The 19550-nt window shown below is 42.8% G+C and overlaps 1 protein-coding gene across 5 annotated transcripts in view; it reads right to left on the bottom strand.

Moving 5' to 3' along the window:
* The window catches only part of SV2B (synaptic vesicle glycoprotein 2B), a 105231-nt gene that overhangs the window by 6798 nt on the left and 78883 nt on the right, over window positions 1-19550 (bottom strand). For all 5 annotated transcript variants that reach the window (XM_016151669.2, XM_016151666.2, XM_016151670.2 and 2 more), the window contains exons 5-11: window positions 18799-18932; window positions 17748-17837; window positions 15812-15922; window positions 14910-14998; window positions 12318-12482; window positions 3954-4087; window positions 1605-1805 (exon numbers count right to left, since the gene is read on the bottom strand). In XM_016151669.2, the coding sequence (XP_016007155.2) occupies window positions 1605-1805; window positions 3954-4087; window positions 12318-12482; window positions 14910-14998; window positions 15812-15922; window positions 17748-17837; window positions 18799-18932 (924 nt within the window). The remainder of the gene's footprint in view (window positions 1-1604; window positions 1806-3953; window positions 4088-12317; window positions 12483-14909; window positions 14999-15811; window positions 15923-17747; window positions 17838-18798; window positions 18933-19550) is intronic.

Genomic DNA, 19550 nt, shown 5'->3' with positions numbered 1-19550 from the left:
TGCTCTCATAATTCATGTTCTTCTTATGATTGGGAAGCCTGAGTTCGAATTTCGGCTTTACCTGTGTGACCTTGAGCAAGTCATTTAACCTTTCTATGCTGTCTCACTTTTCCCACCTGTAAAATGTTGATAAAAGTCGTACCTATCTGACAGGGCTATTGTAACAGTTAAACATATTAATATTTATAAAATGCTTAGAACAAAGCCTATCTATAATAAGTGCTTCACGGGCGTTAGATGAAATTTCTCGTTTATGTCTGTCTCTTCCAACAGATCATTTGCTCCGTAAGCACAGGGATGCTGTCTCAGTCCCTACTGCCTTCGCACTGCTTACCACGCAGCCTGGCAGGGAGTAAGTGCTGCGTAAACAGAAGGGTACTAAATGAATACGTGAGGAGTAACGGCCTCATCAGGAGAACTTCTATTTCATTCACAAGAAAGTGCTCCTGCCCAAGAGAGAATGCAGCAGAAGGAGCAGGCCAAAGGATGCTCCAGCAGACTCTGTAGGGGGATTTGTCTCAAGACCGAGGACAAGACTGTTTTAAAACAGGCTGTGCTTTGAGACAGTTACTGAGCATCTACTATTTACTGTGCGCTGAGACTATCACTGTACAACGGGCCTTTTTCTACAGACAGAGGAACAGAAGCAGAAAGCATCGAGCTCTTAATAACCTTGCAATTTAGCTCAAAATCAAAATACACATAATAAAAGAATAGGATATAAAGACTAATTACGTATTGCTTCCAGATATCCAATTTGGGGAGTGTGGCTTGACTGAACATGTAGAAATCAGTTTTGACCTGGAATGCATTCATGATGACATGAAGAGCTTCAGTGGTGGGGAAGAGGCTGTCCGCTCGCCATCTGCTCGGCCTGCTCCCTGTGCCCAGACCCCCATGGCTCCATGTGGGAGCATGTGGCTGGTCAAGGGCAGTGGGCCATCCTCATTCAAATGTGCACTCACCCCGCCCCTTAGAGACCTTCCTTTCCCAGGACCATCCTCAGCTACTCCAAGACCCTGACCACACATTATGTTCAATCCTCACAAACCCCTACCTGCTAGTTACAGGTATCCTCATCTTATAGATAAGGAAATTGAGGCCTGGAGAAGTAAAGGAACATGTTCTAAATCAAACAGCCTTTGATAGGATCCCAGCATGAGTCCATCCGACTCCAAAACCATATGTATTATCACTATGAAACAATAATAATAATATTATTTGTTTTTAAACTGTCAAATGAAACTAACGTTCATTTAAAGAAGAGCATTTTATATTTTTCTCATACAATAATCTTATAGAGCGTGCAGACTGGATGCATTTTACATCCCTATTGAAGTGCCAATACAATAAGTGACTGTCACAGAATAACTTAGTGGGAAAATGGCGATGAGCCCCTCCACCTGGACCCGAGGTCTCAGACCACCCCGCGGGGCCCTGGGGCTTTGTCGATGTGCCTCCTTGACATCAGCAGAATCTGCATTACCTATGTGGTTTCCTGGGCAAGATTTCTTTAAGACTGTGAACAATTCCACTTCTTCAATACACGTGGAGCCACTTCCCCAGCCCACTGGAGCACAGATGCGCCATCCCTGACCACTCACCGATCATCTTGAGCCTTCCGATGCGATCCATGAGCAGGGCAGAAATGATGTTCCCAGGCAGGACGGACAGACTGCCCAGGAAGCTGACCAGGTAAATCAGGAAGTCGTTATCTTGCTCGAAGTCCATGTGGCAGCCCTCCTTCTGCTCCAGAAAGGTGGAGTTGATGAACCGACAGTTGATGAACTTATGCTCGTAGAGGTCTGGGGAGAGAAAGGTAGCTTGGCTCGTGTAAAGGGCAGGAGGGCTGTGAAGAGGGGGAGCAGAGGCAAGGATGGCCTCATGACCCTTCCATGGCAGGCTGTGCCTGCCTCTGGCTATCAGACTCTCTCAAAGTCAAGGAGACATGCGGCCAGGTATGGATGAAGAAAGAAACCTCCACAAATGTAATGACCTGTTGAACTTTGATCAGCAAGGGGAAATGAAACATTCATTCAGAGGCTTGTTTAAATACACCCTCTCTCAGGCCAAATAACAGTGCTGTTCGTATCAATGAAATGACACACCAGGCCACAGTGGCTGGGCCTCCAAGACTAACTGGTTTATAGGAAGCAGAAGACAAAGGCATTAGGTCCAGGATGAGCTGCCCACTCCAGAGGCCATGCAGAAATCTGAACGTTCTTCTAAATAAAAACCATTTGCTCAGTGGTTTCCAGGGTGGGGGGGTGCAGGGGTTACAGGGTGGAGATGAACAGGAAAGCACAATTTTTTTAGAACAGTAAAATTGCTCTTTATGACACAACGATAGATGTATGTCATTGTATGTTTGTCCAAGCCAACGTGGAACACCAAGTATACAATATACGACACTCAGAGTGAAGCCTCATGAAACCTATGGCCTGTGGGTGATAATGACATGGCAATATAGGTTCCCTGGCAACAGATGCACCATCTGGCGGGGGTGTCTGTAACAGGGCAGGCTACATGTGGGGGTGGGGCCATGCAGACATCTCTGTACCTTCCTTTTAATTTCATTATAAACCTAAAATTCTCTAAAAAAAAAAATTAAGTGTTAAAAAATAGAAACCATTTGCTTTGAAACCAGTTCCCAGGTCTTCTGACACCTTCTAACACCCACTGTTCTGGCAGAAAGGTCCCGAAATAGGCTCCCAGAAAACATGGGTGTGGGGAACTGGCTCTCGTACTGATGACCTTCTTTAACTTCCCTGAACCCCCACATACAAAATCAGGGAAATTATTTCCATTATTTCCCAACTCTAACATTTCAGGACTAGAAAGTGTTTACAAAAATCCCCACATTAAGAGTATGCAAACAAAGAGGTGTCATTAAAACCTGAAATAAGAAAAGGTATGCCAGGTTTCAAGGACAAATATCAAATGTAGAGAACTCATTTTTTTTAAGTTCAGGCTAAGAGAAAAAAATTTAGGACAATAAGCCCCATATCGTGGATTATTTAGAGACCAAGGAATATTTGGAGACCAGATATTGAACCTTTAGAGGCTGACATCGTGAAGGGAAAACGTTCTTACATAACCATCCCTTGGTGCTACTGACAGGAAGAAAGCACATAATACAAGTAGTTCAGTGGAAAAATCACAGACTTCAGAGTCAAACAGTTGGGGAATAAATCTAAGCTCCCTCAATCTGCTAGCTATGGCCTTGTGGGTGGCTTAAGCCTCGGTTTCTTTAGCTGCAAGATGAGGGTAATAGGACGTTTCCCACTTGAGACAATGGGAGTAAAATCCCTGACAGCACTCAGTTAGTTTCCTTTCATCTCATTTCCATTGGGTATGTTATTAACTTATGATGAGAGGAATCAGGAGTCATGGACTGGTGACATTCATTTACTTTTTTTTTTTTTTTCCCTAATCATGGAAGTCTGAAATAGTGTGATTATAAAATATTCTAATCATCTCACTTCATGCACGAAGCTTGAAAAGATGAAATTTTCCCTCTTCGTGAGTGTTGAATTTTTCAAGATTTAAATGAGGCAAGGTCTTAGAGAATGCAAACTACGCATAACATGCAGCCTTCCTGGAATGCCGGTTTTTTTGTTTTGTTTTGTTTTTTAAATCTATGTCATCCTTTGTTCCTACCAAGGACCCTTAGCATATAGTATCGGCCTCACTGAGATCAAAATACTCGCCCAAAACTTTTGTTTCCATTTCACATGTGATAAAACTGAGATGCAGATAAATGTGTCGCTGAAGACTATGTGACTCATTTGTGCAATATTTGGGGCTAGAACCCCTTTCTCCATCTTAAGGCTCAGCCCTCGTACCTGTGAAAACTTCACCGTTCCCAAAGCTTACGACTGAGCAGCAGTCTGGTTCTCAGTCGAGACTGGTCCACCCTGGTAACAGTCACCCCGCCCTGTCCCTGTTCTCACCTGTGTTATAAAAGATGGTGGATTCAATGGTGCAGTTTTTGAAATAGGTATCAGTAGATGTAACATCTTCAAAATAGCACTCGTCAAAGAAGGTGTCTTCAAAGAGAACGTGTTTAAAGTACATCTTTGTGAACCTGTGGAAAAGACATTTGCCCCTGAGTGACCCATAACGAGGGGGAAAAAAAGGAGACTGGAGACCAAAACAGAAAACACGGAAAGGCAAAAAAAGGAGAACTGCAAATCAAGAGGTGCTGAAATGCTATATTCAATCTAGACTCAACACCATTTCTTAGCTGGTGGTTTGTTTGTGAATGAGGAGGGACTTCAAGCGTGTGGAAGCTGATGTCTAATCCAGGTACATACAGGGGACTGTGATCGGCTTGGCTGTTCCCAAATGCAGGTCCATGGACCTTCTACATCAAAATCATAGAAATGTGGGATAGTGTGAAAGGAAAATATTGCTAGCATCTCACTTTATAAAGAGCTTTATAAAGAGCTTTAAAAACATGCAATTCCCTCAGCTGGTCTTAGATGGTTTGGAAGCAATAGATTTGTGAGGGCCTGAGAATCTTCATTTTTAAAATTGTTCCAACAAAAATGTGGATAAATAGGCACTTTCATTCCCACTGTTAGTAGAATATAACTAGTGAAACCTCTTTGGGGAGCAATTTCGCAGAAGTTTTAGTGCACGATCCCTTTGACCTAAGACCACCTCCTCTAAGAACTTATCTTACAGGTACTTGCTCATGCATTCAGAGATACACTTATTGAAGCGCAATGCAACATTTCAGAATTGATTTCTAGACAGATGACAGATACATGTAAAGGGATGCTATACAATGAAATACCATGTGGCCATTATAGTTATTATGTAGGCTCATATTTCTTAATGTGGAACCATCTTCAAGATACATTTTTAACCAAAACACATCAAATGCAATATAGTGTTTGCGCCATGTGACTCTTCGTGTAAGAAAGGATATGGTGCCTATGCCTCCAAATGCATAGAATATATCTGGAGAGTTAAACAAGACACTGGTAGATGTGGTTGGCCCTGGACAGGTGCAGTGGGGGTTAGGAATGAGATAAACTTAATTTTTCCTTTGTACCAAGTGTATATATCACTTTTCACCTAAATATAAAACAATTGCTAAGGAGGGAAAGCACCTAGGTGATTGTAATCTTTGGGAGCTGCTGCACTACTTCGAGTCCTGCATAAATTAAATAGGAAAGAACAATGTTACATTTAAAAACATACACTGGCATACATTAATATCCTCCTCCATTGGGTATATTTACCAAGCTTGGTCAAACTTTTAAACTATATTTTCATTTGTGAAGAATTACAACCATCCATTCATCCCGCGAATATTATTTGTCCATTTATATATTTGGTCTTTAGCAAACATTTACTGAGCGTAGTAATAGGTGCTATGAGTACACAGGGGAAAGACATGGTCCCTGCCCTCAAGCATAATTGGAAGAAAAAAAAAAGAAAAACAGAGAACTACAGTGCAGTGGGAATCACCGTCACGGAGGTGCACAGGGTGCTGAGGGTCAGTTTCTCTTTACGGACACCAGATAACATGCCCACGTATGATGGCCAGTGCTCCTTACCCTTCATGCCATATTGCTGTCTGCCCAGAATCCTAACCTAGAGCCACATATCATAGCTTCTGTAAAAAGACCTGCAACCTGATAAGAAGGCCTGGGCAAGTGCTTCTCAAAGAGAGGTCCCTAGACCACTGGCATCAGAATACAATGGGAGGCCATTATGAAGGATTGACTTTCCTACCCAGGCCTCTTGAACAATAATCCCTAGAGTCTGACACCAGTTCATTATACTTTTTAAAAATGTGAGGGTCATTGATCTAGAAAAACAAATGATTTTGAATAATTTTTTTTTTTTTAGGACCGAATTTACTGCAGACTTTTAACAGGTCCTTCACAAAGCTATCACTGAATTCTTCGGATTCCCATGGAGAAACTAATTAGGAAGACTTTTGTCACAGGAAGATGCCTCTGATTTCAAAATAAATGTAATTTGTATGCTGGATGTGTTTACTCAAGAAAGCTATGTCTAGATATTGTCTCAGGCCTTTGCCTTTCTTACCAGATCCTTCTCTTTAATCTAGTAAAAGGCTGCTGATGTGGCCTTCGGTGATACTTTAATGATCTGCCAAGGATGGGTGAGAAAGCAGAGCCATAAATCATAATGGGCCTGACGCAGGCAGACCTTAAAAATGTATCTCCAAATGAGTGATAAAAAACCGAAGTTATAAAGGAAGAGATAAAAGGAGAAAGGGCTAAGGCATATTTTATGAGTCTTTATATAAATCATCTCCTCTGATCTCTTATATACTGAACTGTTCCAAGAGTCTTCATTCAGGAGAGTTCAATGGCTAGGGGAAAAAAGTCAGCAAAAGTATCATGTGGAACTTTTCCTGTAAGGAAACGGAAGTCCTTGGCAATCCAGAGTCTATAGCAGAATTATTATTGCAAACACTATCTTTCATTTACCCTCGGGCACAATGTTTAGTCCACCAAATGCTGTAAACTATGCTAAAAGTCATCATATCCGTTCCATCACCATGTTTTAGATGTGATGGCACCACCCTCAAGAAACTTAGTCTAATTAAAGAAATAAGAAAACTGACAATTAACATTTAGTGATAATTATCAAGGTAGAGGTATGCTATAAAATCACTTCCTAACAGGCACTTGTGATCCAGTTGGGAAAAGTAAGAGACAACTTATTCTGAAGGACAAAAATAGAAGAGAATTTCCTTAACTTTATAAAGGATGTCAACCAAAAACATACAGTAGATATGATACTTAAAAGTAAGACACCAAAAGCTCCCCCACTGAAGTCAGAACACCCATTAGCCCTGCTTCTAGCCATCGCTGAACTAGTGGTCACAGACAAGGCGATACAATTAGAAGAGAAAAAAATATTTAAGGATAAGAAAGAAGATAAAACTGTCATTAATTTTTGTCAATATGTTTGCCTACCTAGAAAAAAACAAGCAAATCTACCGAGAAAGTATCAAAACACGTAAGAGAATTGGGTAAATGTATTGAATAAAAATAATAATAATGTATTTAAAAAAAAAAAAAAGATAGAAGAGGAGGAGGGAAAGAGGAAAGAACCCCATTCACAAAACCAACCAGAGCAATAAAGTGCCAATAATACGCCTAAGGAAGTACACACGAGATCTTCATAGATCTTTATCTTTCATCATTGAAGGATATAAAAGAGTGACTCAGTAGAAGGAAATACAGTGTTCAATATTTGGAAGATCCCATGGTGTAAACATGTCCCAAATGAATCCTGCCATTCTCTGTAATTCCAATCGAAATCCCAGCCAGCTGTTTTTAATGGAATTTTAGAACTTGATCCTGAAATTCATTGTGGAAGAAGCACAGGGCCAAAACTAGCCAAGAAAAAAAAGTTAATAACTAGGTGGAGGAACCTAATACTCCTGGAAACATGACTAAACAATAAAGTTACAGAGATTAAGTCAGCGCGGTTTTGGTAAAGGGGAAGACAAACAAACCCAGAGAACCAAAGAGAGCAGAGAAACACAAAATGAATATAAAGAAGCTTGACATATGATAAAATTAGGGATATCATTAGGGAAAAGACAGACAGTTTCATAATGTGGTGGAGATGACTGGCTATTCATATGGCTATCCAATCACATTAGTTCCTTTTCCATATAGAGAGGCCACGTCCAGAAAAATTAAGAACCTAAATGTGAAAAGGGAAACTTTAAAACTTAGAGGGGAAAAAAAAAAGAAGCAAATGACTTCAAATATAAAGAATTTCTGAAATAAGAGCCAAAGGCAAAGGCCTTGTAAAGAAAGGTGACAAATTTGGCATTAAAAAAAAAAATAAGAGGATACCTGCACAAGAAAGGACTCTATAAGCAAAATCTGAAAAGCAAGCCACAAACTGTCACAGCCAAAAGGAGTCTAAGAAGACACGATTACTAAAGGTGATGTGATGACCTGGATGGGATCCTGGGACAGAAAAAGAACACTGGGTAGAAAATAAGGACAATGGATACAGTATGGACTGTAGTTAATAATAATGTATCCGTCGGTTCATTAATTGTAACAAATGTACCATAGTAATATAAGATGTTTGTAATAGAAAACGAAATGTGGGGTATATGACAACTTTCTGCACTATCTTTGCGATTTTTCTGTGAATCTAAAACCATTCACGAGTTTATTTTAAAACAATAAATCACAGATAAAAAATGTTCAAACACATAATTGACGATTACTTTCTACACATGATTTTAAAGAAGGCATGTGCTAGAGACTATTCAACACTCCTATGCTGAAACCCTGCGATGGTGTTAGGAGGTGGGGTCTTTGGGAGGGTGGAGGGCAGAGCCTTGATGAATAGGGTTAGTGCCCTTATGGAAAAGACCACAGGGAGCTCATGCCATTTCTCCATGTGAGGACATGGCAAGAAATGGTCAGCTATGAACCAGAAAGCGAGTCCTCCTCAGACACCAAAGCTACCCATGCCATGATCTCACACTTCCCAGCCTCCAGAACTGGGATAAATCAATTCTGAGTTGTCGTGTATAAGCCATCCAGTCTATAGTATTTTGTTATAGTCGCCTGAACAGATATAGACATCGTGCAAATTAACATGGAAACGATAATCCGATAAATAGAACAAACAAAGCCCATGACCAGGTACAGAAGTGGAAAACATAATAGCCAATAACCCAGTCCCTCAAGCGTGCTTACTTCCTCAGACCCAGAAGCCAGAGGTACACTTATACATTTCACTTTCTCGAAGCTTTACAGAGCTTTGCTGAACTGAACCAGGCCTTCGGCAGCTAAAGAAAATTCTCATTGGTGCCCCACGGCCAGGAGCTTTCCACAGTGTGGGTAACGTTTCGGTGTGATGTGCGAAACGACCATCTCTTTTCCAGCTGTTTGTTTTCCTCCCCCCTCTGCCCCCCCCCCGCCCCGTTATACTACGTATCTCATTCTAGAGTTAAATTTTACCAACCTCTTTTCCATCCTGAGCTATGCACCCCTGACCTTCAGTAGGAACTCATGAGAGCTTTTCTCCTGCTGTTCACTGGCCGATTGTCTCGCGTGAAGATTACTCACTGCCATTTAGGCCCCAACTCTGAGTGGACTGCGACACCGACTTTCTGCTATGAGGAAAGCTCAGGGTCACGACACTACTTCCCAGGTCATGAGCCATCACACATGATAATCACGCACACCTCCCCGCTGTGCAGTGAAGAGAGGTTTTAAATCAGATCATCCCCTTTTCCCATCCTAACTCTCACGGTAATGAGCTGTGCCAAGCCGAATTTCTTTCCCAAATGGAGAACGTAATTAAATTAATTAATTAGTTAATATGTGCTCTGGGACGAAAAGCTATCTATCCTGTTTTTAATTAACAATAAGAGAGGCTTGGCCTGATATTTTGGCTCAGGGTTTAAAATATGGCCTTTTTCTTTTGCTTTCTTACATTTTCCAAAAACTCAAAGTTCTGAAGCAAGATGACGTAAGATGCCCCAGGAAGCTGGCGATGGTGCTTGGAGAGAAGGCCAAAACTCATCTGTATACTTTTGTCCCCGGGGCCAAAGGGATTGGTCTCACAGCAGGATGAAGTACAGGTTTCGATAGAAGCTCCTTTATTGACAAAATCTCTGGGTAAAGTCTGAAGCGCTTTTTCACACAAAGGCATTTTCCCCCATGTGTGATAGTCAATGAAGTAAATAATTTTTATCCAAATTTTAAATCTGCAAGGTGTGGATAAATTCAAATGGGGAACTCTGGTACAAATGGAAAACTGCCGCCCCATGCCTTCCTTGGCAAAGCCAAAGAACATGAATTTAATCTCCAAAAAGATGAATTTTTAAAGATGTGTTTTCTAGCTCATGGCCAGCAGATGGCAGCATAAGCCAAGAAAAGAAAACAGGTTCATTTCTTCCTTAGGTCATTTTCAAAGGTTCCTCATTTTCCAAGGAGAAAAACACCCTTTTCATTCAACAATTTGCTGGGGCGGGGATTATGGCCTTTGAGGGGCTGCACTTTTCATATCCATTGGTTAAAAAACATATATATGTCAAGTTAAAATGAACTCTATGTGACTTTTGAAGGAATTCACATTTTAATAATCACACAGAAACATGGTAGAACTTCCGTGCACATAGAATATTTACACCTACTCCCGGACAACTGCCTGCATGCCTGTGCGTACCCAGACCCCTGGCAGCAACTCCACTGTCCCCTGGGGTCCTGGGAGCACAAGATGAGATCACCACTTTCATGAAGTCTTGCTTCTCCCTTGCTCACACCTAGCAGCTTGCCAAAAGCATCAGGAGGCTAAGAAAGGTTAAAAGAACAGAATACACCAAAAGTTCCCATTGTCTTCTCGGCTAAGTCTTGCCTATTATCAATCATAAGAGCTCTGGCATCACAATTAAGTTTTTAGTGCAGAAAACCCCATGTGAAACAGGGCCTCTGTGGGGTTGGAGAGTTTCCCAATGAGAAGGTGTTTGTAGATGTCAAGGGTAAGGGATTGGAGTCTGAATGCCAGGGTTGCGAGAAAGACGTTTCTATGTATATTTGCTGTGTGACCTGGGCAAGTCACTCGACCTCTCTTAGCTTCTGTTTTCCCACCTTTAAAGCAGAAAGCACATTTCTTGCCTCCTGGAGTTTCTGTGAAGATTAGATGAGAGGCACTTAAAGCAGCACATGCCACACTGAAGTGCTCAATGATGTTGGCTGCCATCATCATTATTATTGGCCTTATTTACTTACTATCATTGTTATTATGAATGTCACAATAGAGTACCACTGAACACTGGGAATTTCATCAATGAGGCCTCTTTTGGTGAATTCGTCTCCGCAGGGAATGATGTCATATTATGAGCGACATCTAGCCATTATCCATTATGACGTCCTTTAGTTTTCAACACTTGTAAAATGTTCTAACAAGGCAATGGCAACATTTCTTCCTTAGCAATACCAACACACATCTCCTGACTTCTAGTGATGGGCCCTGAGAGGGAGAGATCTTGGCTCCATCACCACTAGCTTCGGAGTGGCCACTCTCGACACATAACGGTGGCTCTGAAGCGTGCATGCCTGGACACGTGACTGTGTGAATGTTTGTGACTGAGCTTCTGCATGTGAAAAAGTCATCTGAAAATCCAAATTCCACGCCCACTGCTACTTGGTCCGAACCTTCCTCCCCTAAGTTCTTATAACGGTCGGAATAATATTCCCCCTTTCTTTTCACATGTTTTCGTCCTGAATGACAGTGAACGTTTGCTAAGGTCTGGCCTGTGAGAGCCACGTGGACTAGACTGCAGAAGGCATCCTGCTTGCACTTCGCCCAGACACACACTCCTTCCCACAGTGGCTGACAGTCATGGGCAGGGCCACTTCACTCAGACCCAGAGTGGGGTGCGCATGGAGGAGGTGGACTGTGCACTGGACGACAGAGTTCGTGGTGTTAATTCTTGGTAGAGGCGGTAAATACAGGGCAGTTTATGTCACTGGCACTTAATTACCTGGGTCATTCTATTTTGGTACCACCACATAGCCTGACCTGATGAGCTTGCTGAGTACAATTCAAGAAGGGACACAGTAGAGGAATAAACAATGTGGCCTGGCTAAACTCAGTCCTGTCCTCTGAAGGACCCATTTGGGGCCTTCAGAGTGCAGCCTCGGAGAGGCGTTCTTAAAGTCTAGTGGGCTGGACTGTCCATTTCATTTGTCCCAGGAGGAGAAAGGAGAGGAGGAAAACAGATTGAGGAAGCAGCCTCACAAAGATGTGGGCAGGATTCTTTTAACCCTCCACTCATCCTTTCCCCACAAAGGTGCTGACCCACCTGTAGAAGTGATACTGGGTGAAAGAATAACATAAGATAGTGTCATGTTAGCCTTAGCCCAAAGAGTTTTCCAGAATCAAAAATAAAAGCTCAACAACCAGGCAGTAGATTGGTGCAGGGATCTCAGTAGTGACAGCTCTGGGCAGTCACCACTAAAGGGTGACAACTCCCCGCATGTCTCCATCAGAGGTGTGAGGTCCCAGGAAAGATGGTGTGATTAACCCAACTTGATCAAATGTCTCCATCCTTGGATGAATCAGCCACAAGAGGTGAGGGGTGACTGAGAGCCAGCACAGTTCAGACAGAGCTCCCAGGAGAATAACCGTGTCTCTGGCAGCCACGACAAGCTGTGAGGCCACAATAGCCTAGGAGCTCATTCCCCATCACACTGAATCCTATCTTTCCATGGCTCTTTCCCAAGACCAGTCCCCATGGGCTGTCACCTTGATCTGGGGAAAACCCATGGTCTCTCACTTACTTATCATTCACAAGCTTTCCGTGTTGGTGAATCTGATTTTCCATCGTGAAGTTGATTGTGGCACCGTACACATGCTCACCGAAAAATACCTTCATTTTGGACTTGTATTCTTCATCTTGATAATACCGGATCATATCGGGAAACCAAACTGTCAGGCCATAGTAACTGGAATAGAGAAGATAGAATATCTGAGCAGCTTTATTCTTTCACGATCAGAGTCTGCTCTCTGGACTTGATGTAGACAAAGTTCATTTAAAATGTATTAACATCATTCATTATGAGAAAAGAGAAGCATATAACTCATCATATTAACAGATCTAAGGAAGAAAATCATGATCATCTTCATAGTAACAAAAGAACATCTGATGTAAAAACAACATTCATTCCTGATTTAAAAAAAAAAAAAGTCAAAAGATTGGGAATTGATGGACACCTCTTTACCATGTAAGAAAATATATCTCTTAGCCCAAAAGGCAGAATCTTATTTAACGGGAAAACACTAAAGACATTTCTGCTACATCAGAAACAAGACCAAGAGATCCATTATCAGCACTGCTGTTCAACACTGTATTGTAAGTCTTAGCCAATTCAGACGAGAGAAAGAACTTTGAAATATAAAACTGCAAAGCAAGAGGTAAACCTATCTCTATTTGTAGAAGAATCGACACACACACACACATATATAGAGAGAGACAGACAGAAAGACAGAGACAGAGAGACAGAGAGACCGAGACAGAGAGAAAGAGAAAGAGAGAAATGCTCAATTTCACTCATAATAAGAAAAAATTCAAATTAAAACTATACCATGTTACCATTCTTGCCTACCAGATTGTCAAAACCCAGAAGTTTGCCAAAACATTCTATTGCTGAGGCTATAAGTAAACGGGTACTCTCGCACATTTCTGGGAAAGGGGATTAAACCAACAACACCCTGTGGAGGAGACTGGTCAAGGTCTAAGAAAATTGCTGATGGATTTACCCCTTTGACTCCATAATCCCAATCCTAGGAATTTAGTTCACTGATAAACTCGCCCAATACAAAGGAGCCTACAAGCATGGTTACTCGTTGTGGCACTATTTGCAAGAGCAAAAGTCTGAAAACTCCCCAAAAGTCTTGCAATAAATCCCTGGTGGAACAGAGTAAGGTACTTGTCTGTGGAGTGAAATGCACATGTGCTATGCTGCTGTAAAGAAGAATGAGGAAAACCTCAATTTACTGGTATGAGGGATCTGCAGAATACATTTTTGAGTACTTTTCACACTCAACAGTGCAACAATATGTTCTTCTGAATAAGACAATGGAGAAGGAATATAAGTATATGTTTAAATTTGCAAAAGGAAACACTGAAATGAGAAATAGGAAAATGAAAGATAATTACATATAGACGTAAGAAAGAAATGAGTAGGAAGGGAAGGGACGGATGTCAGATTTCTCTGTTGTTTCAACATTTGAAATGTGTTATTACCTACGTAGCAAAACCAAATCAGACATAAGGAACTATAAATAAAACATATTTTAAAACTACCGATTATTTGAATCCTGGTGTTCACCATCTTTGGCTTCTGAAACATTACCTTCTAATTTAGACTTCTTTCTTTACTACTTTTATGTGTTTGGGTCTCCATGAATAGGTATCAGAAGAAATTAGACATGTCCCTCCCATAATCAAAGAGGTCATTAGGAAGAACTTAATTTCCTGGGTCAACAGAGTGTCTCTGGCCATGAACAAAGCACTATCATAGGTGGAAGTTTAAAATCTTGCTGAAAGTTCCTAGTTGATCACAACGATTAAGCACTTAGGTGCCAGAAACTGTTGCAAGCACTTCACACGTACAGTTACACAGCCTAGAAATGCTTACGTGGACTAAACTAAGCTAAACTTGTACAGAAAGGAGAGTCATGTTTTTGGAGGTGAATGAGATGGCTGGGGTGAGAGCCTGCGGTTTGAGAGAGGAGCCAGCTAATCACCAGATTACATTAAAATTTCCTTATTATAAGGCACATCACTGCAGAGCTTCCTGCTTTATCTATTTAATATTCACAGTGACACTGACGATTGCCTACTAATAGTCAGTCCTTGCTTCTTCCTTGGAACAGAAACTTAATTTTGTACCAACCCTCAGGAAAGCCAAAGATATTGTCAGTGCGGAGGCAAATCCTGATAAGTCTAGAATCACTGTGAAATCTCAGCCCCTTCACCAGTGATTAGTTTAGCCTTAGGTGTGTGACACTCATCTCCTGTAAAGGATTTCCTGAAAAAGGGAGGCTTGGGGACAGGCAGCCTCCTTCTCCTGGGGACAGGATGCCAAGAGCAACACAGGCATCTTGCAGCCATGATGGGAACTAGCCAGAGGCTGAGGCCCCTTCCTCCTGCAGCCTGCCACCCTGTGGAATTCTTGTCACAAGGATAAAGAATGCCCTCATTATAGAAGCCGCTAGAGTGGCTTGCCTGTTACTTGCAGCTGAAAGCATACAATCTGATACAGACTCTATGAATTAGAACAGAGTGTAATCCTCAATTTACAGATGAGGCGCCTGAGGCACAACACAATCAGAGACTTTAGTGAACTTGCAGGTGAGGCGCACCGTACCTTAAGGCCATGCTGAACCAGACCACGGCCAGAATCAGTGTGTTCATCCGGTAAGGCCCCAGCACACAGTACAGCGCATTATCCCAGACCTGTAGTGCGAACCAGAGAACGGCTGTTAAGGTGGGAACTCGTGACTCACAGAGCCTGTTTCTAAGGTTTCCTAATGAATTGCCTAGGAAGCCGGGACCTCCTGAAGGTGGCGATTCTATGCAAATTACCAGGGAAGGCTTTTCTCTCCTTACTGGCTGGCTTCACCCTCTAACAGTCCCTAGCATCTCCCTTGGGAACACAATCTCCCCATGCACACGATCAAAAGCACACGGAGTGGGGCTTTCAAGGTGCTGAATAACCCTAGTGGGTTCTGCTCCCTGCCTGAGGGAATGGGTTCCTATTCCAAATGTTTAACAACCACACACTAAGGTCACCCAGTCTCGGCAGACTCTGGCCAGCTGCCTCGATGCTCAACAGCTGACAGGCCCATGGAAGCCACTTCTCTGGAAAAATGGCCTTGCCCTTCATAAAGATTTTCTCAGAAATCACTAACAACCCTCAAGGGGTCATTTATTTCACTCCTTTCTTCCTACAGATTATTTAAAGAGAAGACACTAGAAAGAAGGATGTTTACTCAGACTAGACATGTTTCCTACATTCAAAGTCTCTGCCTGGGGAAAGAGGAGCACAAATAAGAAACCAAGCTTTGGAGAGTCTGTGGCCGAAGAGCTCCGAGTGAGTGAGAGGTGGGCATGAGCAAGGGCCCAAACCCCCCCACGCAGGGCTGCTTCCTCCCCATCCCACCGCCTTGGGTTGATGGGGGTGGGGTGTCAGGGTCTCTAGTTTTCACCCACTGAGGTTACAGATTTCCGTAGGGCTCCCGCTCATCCACTACCCGTCCCCAATCATACCTGCTTGAAAGTGGTCTTGAATCTGACCAGCCAGCGCTGGTACCAGGTGCCTGTTGAACTTTGGATCTCAATGAATTCATCCATTTGCTTGGGAGTTTTGATGTTGGAAACCTGGAAAGCAGAGATGGGCTAGGGAACCTTAACCCTACTTTTATCACACTTTTCAATTTTCAGTTTAATGTAACTGACTTTATTGACTTATTGAGGCCTAGAGGAGACTGGTGGTCTTCTAGTTTAGTGATTCTTAACCACATATATACATAGCATCTCTTAGAAATCTTTATCCCACTGTAGACAAAATGAGTCTTTTCACTCGATCATGCCTTTGGGAAACTAGTGAGTCATAATACACTGAATTCTCATTTATATCTGATTTGTCCATGGTAGAGCTGATTCTATCTTAAAATTCACAAGTTCATCCCTAATGAGTATTAACCTCAGAGAAATCTAGAACCCATGCAGGCAACAGTGTGTGTGTGTGTGTGTGTGTGTGTGTGTGTGTGGTGGGGAAAGGGGGTTTTGCTACATAATACATTTTAAAAACACAACAGAATAAGAAAAAGTATGTACTCCTTCTGCACAGTAAAGGAAATCATCAGCAAAAATGAAAAGGCAACCTACTGAATGGGAAAAGTTCTTGGCAAACCACATATCCAATAAGGGGTTAATATCCAAAATATATAAAAAACTCATACAAGCAAACAAATAAACAATTGGATTAAAATGGGCAGAGGATCTAAATAGACTTTTTTCCACAGAAGACATACAGACGGCCAATCGGTGTATTAAAAGAGGCTCAACATCATTAATCATCAGGGAAATGCAAAGAGAAACCACGATGAGATATTGCCTCCCACCTGTTAGAATGGCCATCCTCAAAAAGACAGCAAACAACAAGTGTCGGCAAGGATGTGGAGAAAAGGGAGCCCTTGTGTATTGTTGGTGGGAATGTAAATCGGAGCAGCCACTATGGAAAACAGGACGAAGTTTCCACAAAACGTTAAAAATAGAACTACCATATGATCCAGTAGTTCTATTCTGGGTATTTATCCAAAGAAAACACAAACACTAATTCGAAAAGCTACAAACACCCCCACGTAGGCGGGAGCTAATCCAGGAAGGCTTCCTGGAGGAAACAGATTTGCAATTGGTCTGAAAGGAAGTTAAGCAAACGGGTGCCCTAAGATGGCTGCAATGGCCATTCCTCGGGATTAGTGACAGAGCTTGGTGGGGAGGAGCACAGACCCGGGTTACTCACTAGAGATCTTCGTGGAAATTACCATTTACTGCTTTTGTTTTAACTTTGTAAACCAGTAAGAAACAAAGTTCAGGCAAACAATCACTGCTGGTAAGAGAAATGCCTGTGGTCTTGTAGACTGGTACAACCTGACTGAAATGTGATTTGGCAATATATCCCAAGAGCTATAAAAATATTCATGTTCTTGGAACCAGTCATTTTATATCTGGGTGCCAACTTTGGGAAAAGAAACTCAGAATATGAAGAAAGGGGAAGAAACTATGTGTGTGAGAAGGTTCATCGTGGTGATATTTGCAAGAACAAGGTAATGAAACAGACAAAATCGATCTCTAATATTAATGTTCATTAAAAGGGTGGCTATGAATATTGTGAGACAACATAGAGAATGTTTATGAGAACTCTTAAGTAACACGTATGTATAAATACATATACTTATGCTTATCCCAATATGAATACAACTAGCTTTTTCTTTCAGTATTTAATAATTATTGGTATTGAGAAGGATATCCATCAAAATGCAAATAAATTATGACAAAGAGATAAGAATGTCAGGGGTATAATTCTTCTTTTCACAAATTTTCTGTGATGTGCTTACATAATAAAATTATTTTTTATAGCAAACCAAACCAGTAAAGAGGAGAGGCCCCCTCTTGCGGGCACAGGCGACCACACACTCACCGTAAACACCTTCTCTGGGGTCCCCTTAGCTCTCATGTTGGTGTCATGGACTTGCTTGAGAATCATCCAAGCTTCATCATGTTTGCCCATCTGGTAAAACCAAGGAAAGAGACATAAAAAAAAATCCTTTGCTGATTAGAGCTGATGCCTGAGTCTGAGGCGATGGGACATGGACTTATCACCACATAGGATTTGTGAAAGACGAGGCCAAGTGTGTCTGTCCCCAGCCCATCATGGAAGGTTAATAAGAATAATAAGGTCGTCCCTCCAATGCTCAATATTAATATTGTTACACACCAGGAGCAACTAACTACTCATAGTTGGGAGGCTGAATGGCCCACAGGGCCGGAGTCCTTTCCACACCGACAGGATAAAGCAAAAGACACGACATATTATGAGTCAAACTGTGTCCCCTCAAAAGACATGCTGAGGTCCTAAACCGCAGTACTTCAGAATGTGACCTCATTTGGAAAGAGCGTTGCTGCTGATGTAATTAGTTAAGATGAGGTCGTAGAGCGGGCCTCTAATTTGATATGACTGTGTCCTTACAGGAAGACGCAGAGACACAGGGAGATCCCTGTGCAATGACAAAGGCAAGGACTGAAGTGGTACAGCTGTGAGCCAAGGAAAAGAGGCGAGGAAGGATTTTCCTGAGGGCTTCAGAGGGAGTACGGCCCTGGTGACACCTTGACTTTTGGACTTTCATCCTCCAGAATGGTGAGATGATAAGTGTCTGTTATTCTGGGCCCTTCAGTCTGTGGCCCTTCCTTACAGCAGCTCTAGGACGCTAATACACAACAGAGGACAACTTTCCAGCTCTCCCTGGTGACAAACACTCCTGAGCACCTGTACTCGGGCATCCATGGAACCAGGACGTGCAACCAGCACAGACAGCAAAGGAGCTGGATTTAACGATGGGCCAGGTCGGCTGACAGGGAGGGGGTCTGCAACGTGCAAGCAGGAGAGGAAGAGGGCCTAAGGGGCTGAGAAAGCAGGGCTGGCTACTGCCACCGTCCCATCGCTCTCACTGGGGGCCGGGGCGCTGACTCACCTCCAGCAGAAACCGTGGGCTCTCGGGCATAAACCTCAGAGCCACCATGGACACGGCGCAGGGCAGCACGCAGACGATGACAAACACTCTCCAGCTGTGGAAGTGGTAATGGGTGCCCATGCTGAAACCCCAGCCTGTGAAGAAGAAGCCAGAGGATCTCTGGGACTGCCTGAGAGTGACCCCAATGTGCCGGCCTTCCAACTGCAGGGCACAAGGGCGTCGCCTGGGAAGCAGGTTCAAAGGCAGGCTCCCTGCCACGTGCCCAGAGCGTGTGATTCCCAAGCCCGGGATAGATGCTAAGGATATGCATGCTGAAAACCCCCTAGCAGGCCTGGCCTGACCTTTACGAGGCCTTGGATACGAGTACGAATAGAGGCAACATCCCGTATTTCTACATAGTCACTGAAATTTAAGTTAACAAACTTAAATAACAGATGTTCTATACTCCTGCCTTGACAATGGACTGGAAGGTCAGGCCCAGAACTGTGGGGTGCAGGACCCATCCATTTGGGACCCCTTCTTTTCCCACCCCTAGCCCTTCCCACAGAGCAAGGGGCCCACTCTAGTGAAAATGAGTATCCTTGATGTGATCCCTTGAGTTTAGTGGAAATTCCCGAGTCCCGAGTTCCCAGAACAAGATATGATGGAGCAGGGGTCACAGCCTCAGAGACTCCTTTCCTCATGGGAAGGGCTGCAGGTGGAGGAAAGCCAGAGCAGGGCCTTCTGTGACCCCAGTTCTCAACAGAGGACCC

The sequence above is a fragment of the Rousettus aegyptiacus genome, unplaced genomic scaffold (genome assembly GCF_014176215.1).
Source record: "Rousettus aegyptiacus isolate mRouAeg1 unplaced genomic scaffold, mRouAeg1.p scaffold_m13_p_14, whole genome shotgun sequence".
NCBI lineage: Eukaryota > Metazoa > Chordata > Mammalia > Chiroptera > Pteropodidae > Rousettus > Rousettus aegyptiacus.
Note: the sequence above shows the minus strand (reverse complement) of the source record. Positions and strands in the feature narration are given on the sequence as shown.